This window comes from Somniosus microcephalus, chromosome 17 (assembly GCF_052327205.1).
Source record: "Somniosus microcephalus isolate GS21.2 chromosome 17, FLI_Smic_1.0, whole genome shotgun sequence".
NCBI lineage: Eukaryota > Metazoa > Chordata > Chondrichthyes > Squaliformes > Somniosidae > Somniosus > Somniosus microcephalus.
Genome location: NC_141003.1, coordinates 84,493,628 through 84,509,274, shown reverse-complemented (window position 1 = coordinate 84,509,274; position 15,647 = coordinate 84,493,628). Strand labels below are relative to the sequence as shown.

General features: G+C 43.3%; 1 protein-coding gene across 9 annotated transcripts in view; it reads left to right on the top strand.

Annotated features, from left to right (window-relative positions):
- upf2 (UPF2 regulator of nonsense mediated mRNA decay) overlaps positions 1-15,647 on the top strand; it is a 129,943-nt gene that overhangs the window by 101,775 nt on the left and 12,521 nt on the right. For 6 of the 9 annotated variants that reach the window (XM_086010777.1, XM_086010776.1, XM_086010775.1 and 3 more), the window contains exons 22-23: positions 4,313-4,454; positions 12,605-12,725. In XM_086010777.1, coding sequence (XP_085866903.1) covers positions 4,313-4,454; positions 12,605-12,725 — 263 coding nt within the window. The remainder of the gene's footprint in view (positions 1-4,312; positions 4,455-12,604; positions 12,726-15,647) is intronic. The other 3 variants (XM_086010778.1, XM_086010780.1, XM_086010779.1) reach the window with 1 other exon arrangement.

Here is a 15,647-nt window from a genome sequence, read left to right as displayed (position 1 = left end):
TTTGCAAGATGTATACAAATATGTACATTTGTAATATATTTTAATCGAGCAGTTCTCTCCTTGAGCGTGCTACACTGTGTGTGTGTGTGTGTGTGTGTGTGTGTCTGCCTTTCTTCCCGGTGTTAGTATTTGGCAGGTTTTCTCACTACGGAAAGGCAGGGTGACCTGCCAACCATAGACCACTGAAAGGGATCTATTAAAGTGATAAAGATCGAAGCTAGTCTGTATACCTCAATAGCTCACCCCTGATACTTTAGCTCAGTGAGTTTTATCCGATATTTGCATCAATGTTTTTTAATTTAATGACAAACCAGTCAACTGCATTATTTTAATAAAGACTTAGAAATGAGTGTCATTTTAAGCTAGACAGATGTTCTATCCCTAGGACTGCCCTGGTAGACCCATCGTTTCAGCCTGTTCTTGCCCCACGGAACTTATCTCTTCCTATCTCGACTCATTTTTTCTCCCCTTGTCCAGTCTCTTCTCACCTACATCCGCGACTCTTCCAACGCCCTCCGCCACTTTAACAGTTTCCAGTTTCCTGGCCCCAACCGCCTCCTTTTCACTATGGACGTCCAATCCCTCTACACCTCCATCCCCCACCAGGATGGCCTGAGGGCGCTCCGCTTCTTCCTTGAACAGAGGCCCAACCAGTCCCCATCCACCGCCACCCTCCTCTGCCTGGCTGAACTTGTTCTCACATTGAACAACTTCTCCTTTGACTCCACTCACTTCTTCCAAATCAAAGGTGGGAACCTGCATGGGTCCTAGCTATGCCTGCCTTTTCGTGGGAAATGTGGAACACTTTGTTCCAGTTCTACTCGGGTCCCCTCCCTCACCTCTTTCTCCGGTACATTGATGACTGTATCGGTGCCGTTTCCTGCTCTCGCCCTGAACTAGATAATTTCATTCACTTTGCTTCCAATTTCCACCCTTCCCTCACCTTCACATGGTCCATCTCTGACTTCCCTTCCCTTCCTCAACTTCTCTGTCTCCATCTCTGGGGATAGATTATTGACCAACATTCACTACAAGCCCACTGATTCCTGGACTACACTTCCTCCCACCCCGCCTCCTGTAAGGACTCTCTTCCATTCTCCCAGTTTCTCCGTCTCTGCTGCATCTGCTCTGACGATACCACCTTCCATACCAGTGCTTTCGACATGTCTTCCTTTTTCCTCAACCGAGGATTCCCCTCTACAGTGGTTAACACTGCCCTTAACCGTGTCCGTTCTATCTCCCACACCCCTGCCCCTCTCTCCCGGATCCACGATAGAGTTCCCCTTGTCCTCACCTTTCACCCCACCAGTCTCCACATTCAATGGATCATCCTCTGCCATTTCCGGCACCTCCAGCGTGATCCCACCACCAAACGCATTTTCCCCTCGCCTCCCCTTTCAGCATTCCATAGGGACCGCTCCCTCCGTGACACCCTAGTCCACTCCTCTATCGCCCCACAACACCCCTTCCCCTTCGCCCGGCACCTTCCCGTGCAAGCGCAGGAGATGCAACACATGCCCTTATACCTTCCCACTGCCCAGGGCCCCCAAACACCCCTTCCAGGTGAAACAGTGATTTACTTGTTGTACTTGCAATTTAGTATACTGTATTCGCTGCTCACGATGTGGTCTCCTCTACATTGGGGAGACCAAACGCAGATTGGGTGACCGCTTTGCGGAACATCTCCGTTCAGTCCGTAAGGGGGACCCCGAGCTTCCGGTCGCCTGTCACTTTAATTCTCCGCTTCACTCCCACTCTGACCTCACCGTCCTCGGCCTCCTGCATTGTTCCACAGAAGCTCAGCGTAAGCTCGAGGAACAGCACCTCATCTTTCGATTAGGCACTTTACAGCCTTCCGGACTCCACATCGAGTTCAACAATTTCAGACCATAACCTCGGCCCCCATCATATATATATTTTTTATCCACACTTTTGTTCTGTTCTTCTCTCCCACAGGGCAGCTGTCTTTCATTCTGCCAGCGCAATTCACACTTCATCTAGAGCCATCCTTTGTTTCTTAACCTGTCCCATTACCATCTCCTTTTGCCTTGAATATCTCTTAATGTCTCTTAACCTCTCCTGCCTTCTATCCTATCACAGACCTTCCCTTTTGTTCTTTCCTCCCCTCCCCCCTTTCCCAGCCCCTACACTCGCTTAAAAATCTGTTCCATTTCCTGCTTTTTTCCAGTTCTGACGAAAGATCATTGACCTGAAACGTTAACTCTGTTTCAAGCTCCACAGATGCTGCCTGACCTGCTGAGCTCCTCCAGCATTTTCTGTTTTTATTTCAGATTTCCAGCATCGAAGTATTTTCTTTTTCTATCCCTAGTGTTTGCTATAAAAGGAAGAAAGATTTTGGGTGTACTTTTTATTGAAAGAGAAATATCTTGGCCCCTGAGGATGTTAATGTTCTTGCTGGTATGGCTACCTTTGAGTAGAGTTTTCTCATTGCAAAGACTCACTGATGATATCAGCAACAGAGGGAGTCGTGGAGCGGCTCCATAGGAAGCATCGGGCTGTGACCTAAGACCACCCTGACAGCTGCTTACCCTACAAAACCATGTTACCGTCTGGGAAAACAGATATCCCAACTGAGTGTGGTTTTCTCTGGCCAGCACTTCGGAAGCCGCTCTCAACCTGGTTTGAGACTAATCGACTTATTCGGGAATGCGCTCTGTTAGTGATGTCGCAAGCAGCCAGCAGGGATAGAGAACAATAGCAAAATACTGCGGATGCTGGAAATCTGAAATAACAACAGAAAACGCTGGAAAAACTCAGCAGGCCAGGCAGCATCCGTGGAGAGCGAAACAGTTAACGTTTCAGGTCGAAGACCTTTTGTCAGAACTGGAAAAAAAGCAGGAAAGGGAACAGATTTTAAAGCAAGTGTAGGGGCTGGGAAATGGGGGAGGGGAGGAAAGAACAAAAGGGAAGGTCTGTGATAGGATGGAAGGCAGGAGAGGTTCAAGGCAAGAGGAGATGATACTGGGCCAGGTTAAACAAAGGATGGTTCTAGATGGAGTGTGAATTGCGTTGGCAGAATGGAAGACAGCTGCCCTGTGGGAGGGAAGAAAAAAATCGAGAACACTTTGACTCCCATCCCCATGAAGAAGGGCCGAGCATTTACATTCACTTTGTGCTTCTCTTGCTGGCTTGTCTAAGATCAGTGACTTGCAAAATGGCAAATCACAGACTTGAACTTTATGCGACCACTCCACCGCACACTGCATTGGTGCGCCCCAACATCCTCGGTTTCTTCTGAACAGTTCTTTTTAAGTGTTTTGTGAATATTACTGCTCTAACAACCTGTTCTAATGTGAACATAAAGGTTGGATAATAGTATCGTAAAATCCACTTGGTTAAACTTTAAACTGTCATTTACTTGTTATGAAAGAAAATCGTAGAGAGACTCGCACTAAACTGCAAATGTATTTTAATGGGCAGATTTTTTTTAAGTAATGGATTGTATGAAAGGAGGTTTCTCACTCGTGCTGTTTGTGCATGGACGAAGGGTATAAATCATGAATACTTGTGAAAACAACTCTGTTGGATCTGAGCTAGCATTTACATGCATCTACCTTTGCAATAATTTTTTGACCTTCCCCATTAATTAAATCGGAGCAGTTGATCGAGGAAAAATTGAGCTAATTTTGGATTTATCGCCTATTTTGACATACCCTCTTAAAAGAGCCAATGCATATGCTTCCTGGAAATCATTTTCAATGATTGAATTCTGAATGCAAAATAACTATTGAGGTTTTAATTAAAATGCAAATGTGTATGTCACAAAGCAGCTTAAATGAATGACCAAACAATCTAATCAAATTAATTAAACAACGTGCTGTGTTTATGGCAATTTTTCAACAGCAGTCTCCCATAGCTTTCAGTACCTCCCAATCTCAGTAAAGCATTCTATGATCTGGCAGTGTAATGTTTTCTCTATTCCTTACCAACCAGCCTTTTGGCTTCTTTGAAATTGAGAAATTATCAAATGTGAACAGTTCTGTGCTTCGGACTCATGCCTAATAAAAACTGGGTTGCGACATCCCCCAAATTAATTTAATGTAAAACCCTGGCAGAGAAGGAAGATTAATTAAAATTGGTCCATGTTTGGTTTTAATGTAGGTTGAGTTCTTTATGTAGCAAAGGTCCCAAAAGGTGAAAAGAGAATTTGCCAAGAGACTGTACGCGTCAGTTCATTTTACTGTTCAAAAATGTCAGCTATATTTTTGCAAAAAAAATTATGCTGAGGCTTTACTATCTCTAACTGATGGCACAAAATCCATTTCTCATGATTTATATTCTTTTTATGCAGTTTAAAATACTGAATGTGCCAATGAATTCGCAGCTTGCTGCAAATCACTGGAATCAGCAACAGGCAGAACAAGAAGAAAGAATGCGCATGAAGAAGTTGACACTGGATATTAATGAACGCCAGGAACAGGAAGACTACCAGGGTAAGAAACAGAAAACAAATCCTGCGATAATTGTGTAGTGTTATAATTAAATTAGAATAGTAACCGTAGAATCATAGAATGGTTGCAGCACAGAAGGAGGCCATTTGGCCGGCTCTCTGCAAGAGCACTTCAGCTAGTCCCACTCCCCCGCCCTTTCCCCGTAGCCCTGCAAATTTCTTTCCTTCAGGCTCTTACCCAATTTGAGAGCCATGGATTGAATCTGCCTCTGCCACCCTTTCAAGTAGTGCATTCCCGATCACTCGCCACGTAAAAAAAGTTTTCCTCATGTCGTCTTCGGTTCTTCTGCCAATCACCTTAAATCTGTGTCCTCTGGTTCTCGAACCTTCCGCCAATGGGAACAGTTTCTCTCTATCTACTCAGTCCAGACCCCTCATGATTTTGAACACCTCTATATCAAATCTTCTCTCAATCTTCTCTGCTCTAAGGAGAACAACCCCAGCTTCTCCAGTCTATCCACGTAACTGAAGATCCTCATCCCTGGAACCATTCGTGCATCCATTATGTATGCTCTGCACTGTCTGCTAACCCGTGCTAATAAGATATTTCCAATCTGTGGTGGAGGATTATGGCACCTATTGGACTCTGATGCTTTCTCAGCTTCATGTGTTCAAGCTAATATAATGGGCGTAATTTTTACCTGACTGGCGGGAGGCTGACTTGATTAGATTGGCCACCTGTTCTACAGGTCGGCCAACTTTACTTTCCATTAACTCCTATAAAACTTTTAGAATGGTGAGTGGCTGGGAATGAGGAATGTGGCTATACTTTAGTTGAAGTAGTCACAATGTCCTAAGTCTCGAGAACTAAGGTGATGTGGATATGGAAATAAGCCTCAGTTTGTCCAAAGCAAATAACCCTGACTCTTGGAACCTTTTTTCGTAGCTAAATGATACTCTCTCTGCTGTATTCTAGTCTTGTAATACATGGCTAGCCATGCAGTTGTGCATTTTAACACTAGTTCTGAGGTGCAATGATCTTTCAAAGAAAAAACTTGGCATAGCTGAGAGACTGCTATGCTTCACTAGAAGAAGGTGCTGATGTATAATCATTAATAACTTTTTAAAGGGCTCGTGTAAGCCTCGATTGTGTCAGAACTGCAGCTGGAGAGCGTCAGTGTAGGCAAGAGATGATGTTAAGAATCTGGGGGAAGATTATAATTCAAAATATTGACTGACTCCGAGTTGAAGAAAGATTTTGGCATGCGCCTTGTATAATAGCTCGGGCTTGGAATGCAGATTTCCCTGTCTGTGCTGTGGTTTCCTGCAGTCAGGCAGCTCTGGAAACACACTTGCCAATTGGTTTGAAGTCATACCCCACTGATTGAAGTAGAGCCACTGTGAGATGCATGGGATACATTGCCTGTAATTGATGCCACTGGGGAGGCCGAGCAAAGAGGGAGACCGTACTCCATGTTGTGAATGAAATCGAAGTCAGCAAAGTTTCCATTAGAAAGGGGGAGTCCCTTGCACAAAGTGTTTTCCTTAGTCTTTTTCCCCCTTAAAGTATATAGAGAAATTAGGCTAATACACTTAAATCTTCATAAAATTGATGCAAATTTTAGTTTACAGAACTAGTGTACTTTAGGATCTTGAGATACCCTACTGTTAAAAAGATTTAAATGTAACTGTGTATAGTTTTGGTCATCTTACCTGAGGAAGGATATACTTGCCATAGAGGAAGTGCAATGAAGGTTCACCAGACTGACTCCTGGGATGGGGGGGGTGGGGATTGTCCCATGAGGAGAGATTGAGGAGACTAGGCCTATATTCCCTAGAGTTTAGAAGAATGAGAGGTGATCTCATTGAAACATGTAAAATTCTGAGGGTAGATGCTGGGAGGATGTCCCCCCTAACTGGGGAGACTAGAACTGGATCACAGTCTCAGAATATGGGGTTGGCCATTTAGGATTGAGAGGAGAAGAAATTTTTTCACTCAGGGTTGTGAATCTTTGGAATTCTCTACCCCAGAGGACTGTGGATGCTCAGCTCTTGAGTATATTCAAGACAGAGACGAATAGCTTTTTGGATATTAAGGGGGATATGGGATAGGGCAGGAAAGCAGAGTTGAGGTTGAAGATCAGCCATGATCTTATTGAATGGCGGAGCAGGCTCGAGGGGCCAAATGGCCGACTCCTGCTCCTAATTCTTGTGTAACTTCGAGTTCCTCTTATTTGATTGTGCTGTGCTCACCATGTGGTTAATATGAACAATTACTTTTTTTTTAAAGCTTCAGTTTGTCATTATAATGAGGGAACATCGCATTAAATGTAAATGTGGTAATTATTTTTATAACTTGAAGATAGATTTAATATTTGAAGCAGCAGTATCTTTGAAAATTTGTGGAAAATTGAGCTATACAACGAATTGTATTATCTCCAAATAGGAGCTCTGATTAATATTCCATTCAAGTGTGAGGTTTATGGAGTACTACATTGGATTCTTTTTGATAAGTTAGTGGTTCTTGGGAAGAAGTGAATAGGATTGGCTATACTGCTGCCTCTTCCTCTCTCACCCACCCCTCACACTGTCGAGGCTTGCATATGAATAATGGACAATTGGGTGAGGTACTGAAGAGTGACTACCTGTGGCACCATCTCCCATTGAGGAGTCAAGTGCCTTCAGGAGGCAAGAAAGGAACAACAGAATCTGTGTTTCACTGTTCTATCTTAAAGGAAGCAGGGTTTACCCAATCCACTCCATCAGAGTAAAACTGCTTATAACTTGTAGTTTGACACTCGAGTATGGGTAAATCATTCAACCATTTGCATTAAAGAGTGGTCACTTGGGCAAGGTGCCAGAAGCTGATACCTCTGTCGCCTCAAGGAGCTTAATCAAGGCTGACACCCTGACACAAACTGAGCACACCTGAAGGCGAGAAGGTGAGGGAGAAAACTGAAGAGGAGGAATAAAGAATAAAAAGCAAGCAAATTTGAGTACGGCATTTAACAAGAGCAAAAAAGTAAATAAAATTTTTAAAAAAACAAACAAAGGAGGAAATAATGAGAGTGTGGGGTTGGCAGTACTTACATGGGCAATGACATCCACTCATACTCTTTACTAGTATTCTAGTGAATATCCTGGAATCACTGTAGAAAACGTCCACTTAATTTAAAACACAATTCTTGGCAGCACAGAATAAGCTCAAAATGGAGGTGGAAACACATCAGATCTGATGCTTTGACTAACTACAGTATTGCATTATTAAAATTCTTCTTTGTTGGATTTGGTGAGGCATAAGATCTCAACATATTTAAACAGTTTTTTGGCAAAAGATGAAGGAAACATTCCCAAGCTCAATAGGACATTCCCTCCATCGTTCAGTATAAGGCATATGCCTACCTGTAAACATAGCATATTATCACAGCTTTCAGTAAAGCAATATATTGTACAGCTAACTAGATAAGCACGTATATTATTAAGTATGCCTTCAAGGTACCAAATCACTCCTCATTCACTTCTGTTCAGAATTCCTGTCAAGGCCTAGTAATGTTATACTCCTTCTTCCTTATTTGTTCTACAAAGTACACATAAAGTTCTCCGTTACCCAAAGGGGTGGGGGACGGGTGTCGGTGCAAGGAATGAAGGGAACACATGGAGGCACTGAAGAAATATGCAGCCTTGAAGAGCCATTTTAGTCGGATGCCCTTTCCTCACTCTGTTACATAGGGCCTTATTTTGTACCACACCCTTAGTTTCTTTGCTTCTACTGTCTACAGCATTCTGAATCTTAACTGTTGGCTGTATATGCAGGAGGCATTTCTACATTAAAATATTGCAGTTTGTAGTGTACAGTTCTCATATATATTTCTCATATTTCTCATCCAGCTCCCAAAAGCCACAACCTTGGGGTGTGGTTTCACAGGCACCAGATCCACCAGTCCCCCAAAGTTGCCATTCCTCATGACTAAGCTTGCATGGGAAGTGTTGTCAGGCAGTTCCAAATCTGTTCCGAACTCAGTTTAAAAAGAAACGCAGCATTGTATTCTCAAGTACCCTGTGTGACTGGGATTAGGCCAAGTTTATAAGTACGTGAACCACACAAGTTAGTAGAACTACAACTCCATGGTACAGGAAACTCACTTTCTACCGGCACCTAAATAACCGGAAATCTCTCTTAACCGGCAAAATTCAGGAGTAGGTTCAGGTAAGTTTTACTTCGTATTAGTGGCTGTGTAACCGGGGTTCCTGGATCTGTGGCCATGTAACCGGGGTTCCTGCACCTGTTGCCATGCAACAGGGACGCCTGGATCTGTGGTCGTGTATGGGGCTCTCGTACCTTGGTAAGTATACCTCTCTGTAATCCGGACTTTTTGATCAACTGGCACCACGTCGGTGCCGGATAAAAAAAAAAAAAAGAGTTTCCTGTACTTATGGGCCTTTACATAGGGCTATGCATTCTACTTAACATCTTTCCCAAAATTGCTTTTTTCAGGGCAGTCAAAAGTGGTGCAGACCAGACTCTTGACCAAGAAAATATAGAAGCTTCTGCCATAGAAAGAGTGCCACTCGTGTGTTACTTTATAGTCTCCCAAAAAATACAGGAATTCCTCAACCCCTACTGAGTATAAACTTCTGAACTCCTTCATATTAAAGGAAAAGTTCAAGATGATATTAGTATAAATCATTTATTCAGTGCATTGGTTGATGTAAGTTTGAGAGCAGTTCTGTTGGTTTCATTCGGAGACTTCACACTGACATCGGGTTGGTCCAATCCTGTCTAAGGTTGGAAAGAAGTGGCCAAGTAGGCAGAGGATTGACACCTCCGCTCTTTCAGAAATAAATTTTTGCTTTTGCACATGTACAGGATTAAAATCACATTTCTAATGGGATATACAGTTCTTTTAGTACATTGAACATTCACTGAAAATAATCTATAATATTACACTGCCATTGGTTTTATAGTTCTCTGCGTGGCAGTGTAATATTATAGATTATTTTCACTTAGCCACTGATCACAATTATCAATAGATGTCACACTACTTATTGCTAACTGAAGTGACATGAAAAACAGCTTTCTCCTCGCCAGAGTACAGAATAGCTAAGAACACAAAAAAAAATGGTCACCGAGCTCCCCAGGGGTCTAGTGGATGAAGGCACTGCTTGATATCAGACCAAGCAGCGACTCCCACTGGAATGTGCATGAGTGACATTCTGTGAGAACCGGATGTGGCTTGGATGTGATTCCCCTCTGTTGCTGAGTAACTCGCATAATAAGAATGGCCACTTGGGGCAAGGTAGATGAGAGCGGCTGGTGCTTGTCTAATCATACCCCAGCAAGAGGCTCTACCTTCAGGAGGGCGGGGGAGAGAAACTGGTAAAAACAAAAAAAAGTTGCACTGAACTTTTAACATAGTCTCTTCTGATTCACCAACAGTAATTTACTTGGCCGTATCCTGCAAATCGTCGTTCGTATATGTTGAATTTAAAAAACATGTGCGTGCGTTGGTCACTTGAGTAGTAAGAAAGCCAGCTTTTTGGTTCTGGTTACAACGCTTCTATTCTTGCTTCAGCACACAGTCGTTCCGCACAGGGTAAAATTAAACGTAGATATGCGCTCCTTACATTGTACCATCTAGTGTTAGTGGACATAAGCTATTTAGGCATTCCCAATGTGGGTATTGCACAGAATCCTTTCTGCCCTTTGGTCCTTTTTTTATATTGCTGCAGTACCTTGTATAAGAAATAGGAGCAGGAGTCGGCCATTCGGCCCCTCGAGCCTGCTTCGCCATTCAATAAGATCATGGCTGATCTTCTACCTCATCTCCACTTTCCTGCACTATCCCCATATCCCTTGATTCCCTTAATATTCAAAAATCTATCGATCTCTGTCTTGAATATACTCAACGACTGAGCCTCCACAGCCCTCTGGGGTAGAGAATTCCAAAGGTTCACCACCCTCTGAGTGAAGAAATTTCTCCTCATCTCAGTCCTAAATGGCTGACCCCTTATTCTGAGACTGTGCCCCCTGGTTCTAGACTCCCCAGCCAGGGGGAACATCCTCCCTGCATCTACCCTGTCAAGCCCTGTAAGAATTTTGTATGTTTCAATGAGATCACCTCTCATTCTTCTAAATTCTATAGAATATAGGCCTAGTCTACTCAATCTCTCCTCATAGGACAATCCCCCCCCCCCCCCCCCCATCCCAGGAACCAGTCTGGTGAACCTTTGTTGCACTCCCTCTATGGCAAGTATATCCTTCCTTAGGTAAGGAGACCAAAACTGTACACAATACTCCAGGGTGGTCTCACCAGGGCCCTATATAATCGCAGTAAGACGTCTTTACTCTTATACTCAAATCCTCTTGTAATAAAGGCCAACATACCATTTGCTTTCCTAATTGCTTGCTGTACCTGCATGTTAACTTTCAGTGATTCGTGTACAAGGACACCCAGGTCCCTCTGAACGCCAACATTTTCCAATCTCTCAGCATTTAAAAAATACTCTGCTTTTCTGTTTTTCCTACCAAAGTGGATAACTTCACATTTCTCCACATTATATTCCATTTGCCATGTTCTTGCCCACTCACTTAGCCTGTCTATATCCCCTTGAAGCCTCCTTGCATCCTCCTCGCAACTTACATTCCCGCCCAGCTTTGTATCATCAGCAAACTTGGATATATTACATTTGGTCCCCTCATCCACATCATTGATGTAGATTGTGAATAGCTGAGGCCCAAGCACTGATCCTTGTGATACCCCACTAGTTACAGCCTGCCAACCCGAAAATGACCCGTTTATTCCTACTCTGTTTTCTGTCCGTTAACCAATCCTCAATCCATGCAGGTATATTACCCCCAATCCCATGAGCCCTAATTTTGTTTAATAACCTCTTGTGTGGCACCTTAGAGTCATAGTCATAGAGTTATACAGCACAGAAAGAGGCCCTTTGGCCCATCGCGTCCACGCCGGTCATCAAGCCCTATCTATTCTAATCCCATTTTCCAGCACTTGGTCCATAGCCTTGTATGCTATGGCATTTCAAGTGCTCATCCAAATGCCTCGTGAATGTTGTGAGGGTTCCTGCCTCTACCACCCTTTCAAGCAGTGAGTTCCAGATTCCAACCACCCTCTGGGTGAAAAAGTTCTTCCTCAAATCCCCTCTAAACCTCCTGCCCCTTACCTTGAATCTATGCCCCCTTGTTATTGACCCCTCTACTAAGGGAAAAAGTTCCTTTCTATCTCCCCTATCTATGCCCCTCATAATTTTGTACACCTCAATCAGGTCCCCCCCTCCGCCTTCTCTGCTCCAAGGAAAACAACCCCAGCCTGTCCCGTCTTTCTTCATAGCTGAAGCGCTCCAGCCCAGGTAACATCCTGGTGCATCTCCTCTGCACCCTCTCCAAAGCAATCACACCCTTCCTATAGTGTGGCGACCAGAACTGCACACAGTATTCCAGCTGTGGCCTAACCAATGCCTTCTGAAAATCCTAAATGCACCACATTCCCCCTTATCTATTCTGCTCGTTACAACCTCAAAAAAACTCATAGATTTGTCAAACACGATTTCCCTTTCATAAATCCGTGTTGACTCTGCCCAATCCTATTATTTTCTAAGTGCCGTTACCAAGTCCTTAATAATAGATTCTATCAATTTCCCTACTACTGATGTCAGGCTAACTGGTCTGTAGTTCCCCTTTTTCTCTCTTCCCTCCTTTCTTAAATAGTGGGATTGCATTTGCTACCTTCCAATCCGCGGGAACCGTTCTAGAATCTATGGAATTTTGGAAAATGACAACCAATGCATTCACTATCTCTATAGCCACCTCTTTCAAAACCCAAGGATGTAGGCCATCATGTCCAGGGGATTTATTGGCTTTCAGTCCCATTAATTTCTCCAGTGCTATTTTTTTTTTACTGATATGGCACTCTCCCTTTAGTGCCTTTTGACTTGCCTTTTCCTTTCTGTCCCTGTATCAACAGTATGTAGCAGAAGGATTTCTACGGTCGATAAAAAGGTTGGAGCGAAAAGGACCTTTATTTGGTTACTTTACGTGCTGAACATTTGTTTTATTACCATAACTTACTTTGTCACAAGTTTTCTGCTAAAAATGTTGGAAGTGAAGCATTATAAAATGAGGGTAAAATATTAAGTTGCAATTTCTCTACTAATCATTTTAAATTACCGTTGCAGAGATGTTGCAATCCCTGGCACAGCGTCCAGCTCCAGCTAACACCAACCGAGAGCGGCGGCCTCGGTACCAGCACCCTAAAGGAGCACCAAATGCTGATCTTATCTTCAAGACAGGGGGGAGGTAAGGGTTTTACAACCCTCCAAGAACTCTGCGTTCCTCCAACTCTGGCCTCTTGTGCATCTCCCACCCCCTCCACCCCATCGTTGGCGGCCGTGCCTGCAGCCGTCTAGGCCCTACGCTCTGGAATTTCCTCCCTAGACCTCTCCGCCTCCCCGCTCTTCCTTTTTAAGATCCTCCTTAAAACCCACCTCTTTGGCCAAGCTTTTACTCACCCCTCCAAATATCGCTTCCTTTGGCTGAACATCAATATTTGCCTGATTACATGTCTGTGAAGGGCCTTGGGACATTTTAATACGTTAAAGGCACTATAAAAATGCAAGAAGCTGTTGTTGGATATCACTATATTGCAATGAGCATGCTACGCAACAGATTACTCGGCATATTTCCAACCTTGCATGCGGGCGACCCTTTTTGGGATGAGTGATTTTTTAATCATCAGGGAGGTGCTGTAAAGGATTATTGAACTGTCCAGACTGGTTCACTGAAAAGGGCAGATAGACTATATTCATAGGCCTTGATAAAACTGCACTTCCGGTCACCACTACAAGGTGTGCAAAAGCAGTCTAAGTTGCCCTCCCAATTTTCCTTCTCTCTGCAGGCAAACATAATTTTTTTTCTTCTGTGCATTTCCACCAACAACAGAGCCAATATGGAACTAGGTTTGTCGAATTGTAGTTCTGAATCTGTCCAAGGAGAACCAGCACTCTTTGTTGAGAGCATTTTCAATTTATTCCATTGCACAAGGAGTGCACAGTCCATCCTGTCTAAATTAAAGACCTGTTGAACCAGGCAAATAAAAAAAATTGGCTCCTATTGAAATTACCTTCTTACTAATTATGGTTAAGTTATTTTATTATAGACTATTGCAGGCAATTGAAAGTATAGGGCTACTGTGAAGTAGGAAGCTCTTCTGTATTGTTTGGTCAATGCAGATGCAAACATCACAAATCAAGTGGCATGGCACAGTCCACTCAGGTTATATACACCTTCGCTTACACAATTCCCAGTGCACTTGTTTCATTGGTTGAATAGTTACATATACCTAGATTTCAATTAAGGATTCTGTTTGCAAAGTCTACTCCAGGATCCATTCTATTTTCTGTTTGTTATTTTCGACCCCTCGCCGCCCCCCCCCCCCCCCCCCCCAACAGATCTCCAGACTAACTGGAGGAAAATGACAACAGGTGATGGGAGCTTAACTCCCCTCATCCGCAATGAGCTGCAAAGAATGCTCGAGCAGTGAGATTGTCCCACAAGGAATAGAGGAAACCTTGAGGAGACATAAGTTTTTTGAAAATTATGAAGGGAGTCAATAAAATTGATCCAGACAAGTTGTTGCAATGGCACTGGCTCAAAAATTAAAGATCAGAATTTACAAAATTATGAAGCGGGAACTCGGGCAGACCCATTTCACAAAGTGTAATAAATGTGGTATCAGTTTTCGGGGATGACCACTATGTGAATAGGGCAAAATGGGTTGAAGAAGCAACTAGACATGCTTCTATATAGTCACTGCACATATGAAGATTAGTCATTTGGGCAAGGGACCGGAGGCTGATAGGCCATGGAGAACAGTTTTGCAGCATGAGGGGGAGAAAGAGTACCTGGGGGAAGAAAATTAGGACTTCAGGGTGGGGAATAGTTATTTTGATGACACCGTGCGTTGGTTTATTAAAGCATTGTGCTACATAGTTGGGACTGTAGGTTTATGCTTGTAGTTCTGTACACAAATTTACAATTTCATCAGGGGAGGTGGAATATTGGAGGGTGAATGCTCCACACCTCTGAGCAATCAGTTAGAGCGTAGTAGTGACAAAGGCCATGGACCAGGTTATTTGCCCAATCTTTTGGGCTGAGAGTGTGACATAACAGAGAGGTTAAAAAGACTTCCAAAATGGTAGGGGGAGAGGTTCTGTTGTGTGGAACAAGTATCACCTGGCATCAGCATATCTGTTTAAGGAAATGTCATACAGCAGAATTGTATGGAGGAGTGCTTTAGAAAATGATTATTCCAGTGAAGCGTTCACATCGCCTTTTGAGGAAAAAACAAAAGTCAATTCAGGACAAAGATTCCAGTTGCTAAAATAGTCGGTGGTGGTGGGGAATACAGACCATAGTTTGCAGGCAAAATCAAGCAAGTGAAAGTATATGACAGTATTTGATTCACTGTGTTGCAGTATTCCGAAGTACTATTAATTTAGTTCAAATAATGTAAGTTTAAAAAAAACTGGCTTTGCATTTTTTGTTATAATTGTGTGGTATTGTCCCTCCAAATCTGATTTTCACCACCTCGATCAGAATATTAGGTTACTTAATGGGGAAATAATCTGTTGAGCGCTGGCCATTATTCTGATTTTTTTTAAATACAAGCCCTTTGCCAAGCGAAATTGTGCCAAAGGACTGGACGATAACAAATGTTACATCATAAGACATAAAATTATGTGCCAGTTATTCTTGGATTAGTTATAGATGAGTCCATAGAACAGGGTGAAATTAGTGAATGGTTAGAAAGTCATGGCATAATCAGAAATAGTTAGCATTGATTTGTGAAAGGCAAGTTGCATTTGACTAACTAAAATTTTTGGAGAAATCGGATCATTTAGATAAACAATGCGCTGGATGTGGTGCATAAGGATTTTCAGAAAACATTTGATAAGGTGCCACGTTAAGAGATTTATTCTGAAATTACGTACATATTGGCCCAGAAATTTGGGTCGGAGGTTCCCCGCGGGTGCAAGCCTCTGACCTGCACTTATCTAGCGCGCCGGCCGTTGTGCTGTGGGCCCACGTGGGATTCCGATCCTGGGCCTCCTCCAACTGCCGGCGCGCAGTGCTTGCGTATCCCAGGGGCGCAGTTAGTTCGATGTGGGCCATGGAGAGCCAATGGTAGCAGGGAATGCTTCATTCATAAGTTTGACAGGA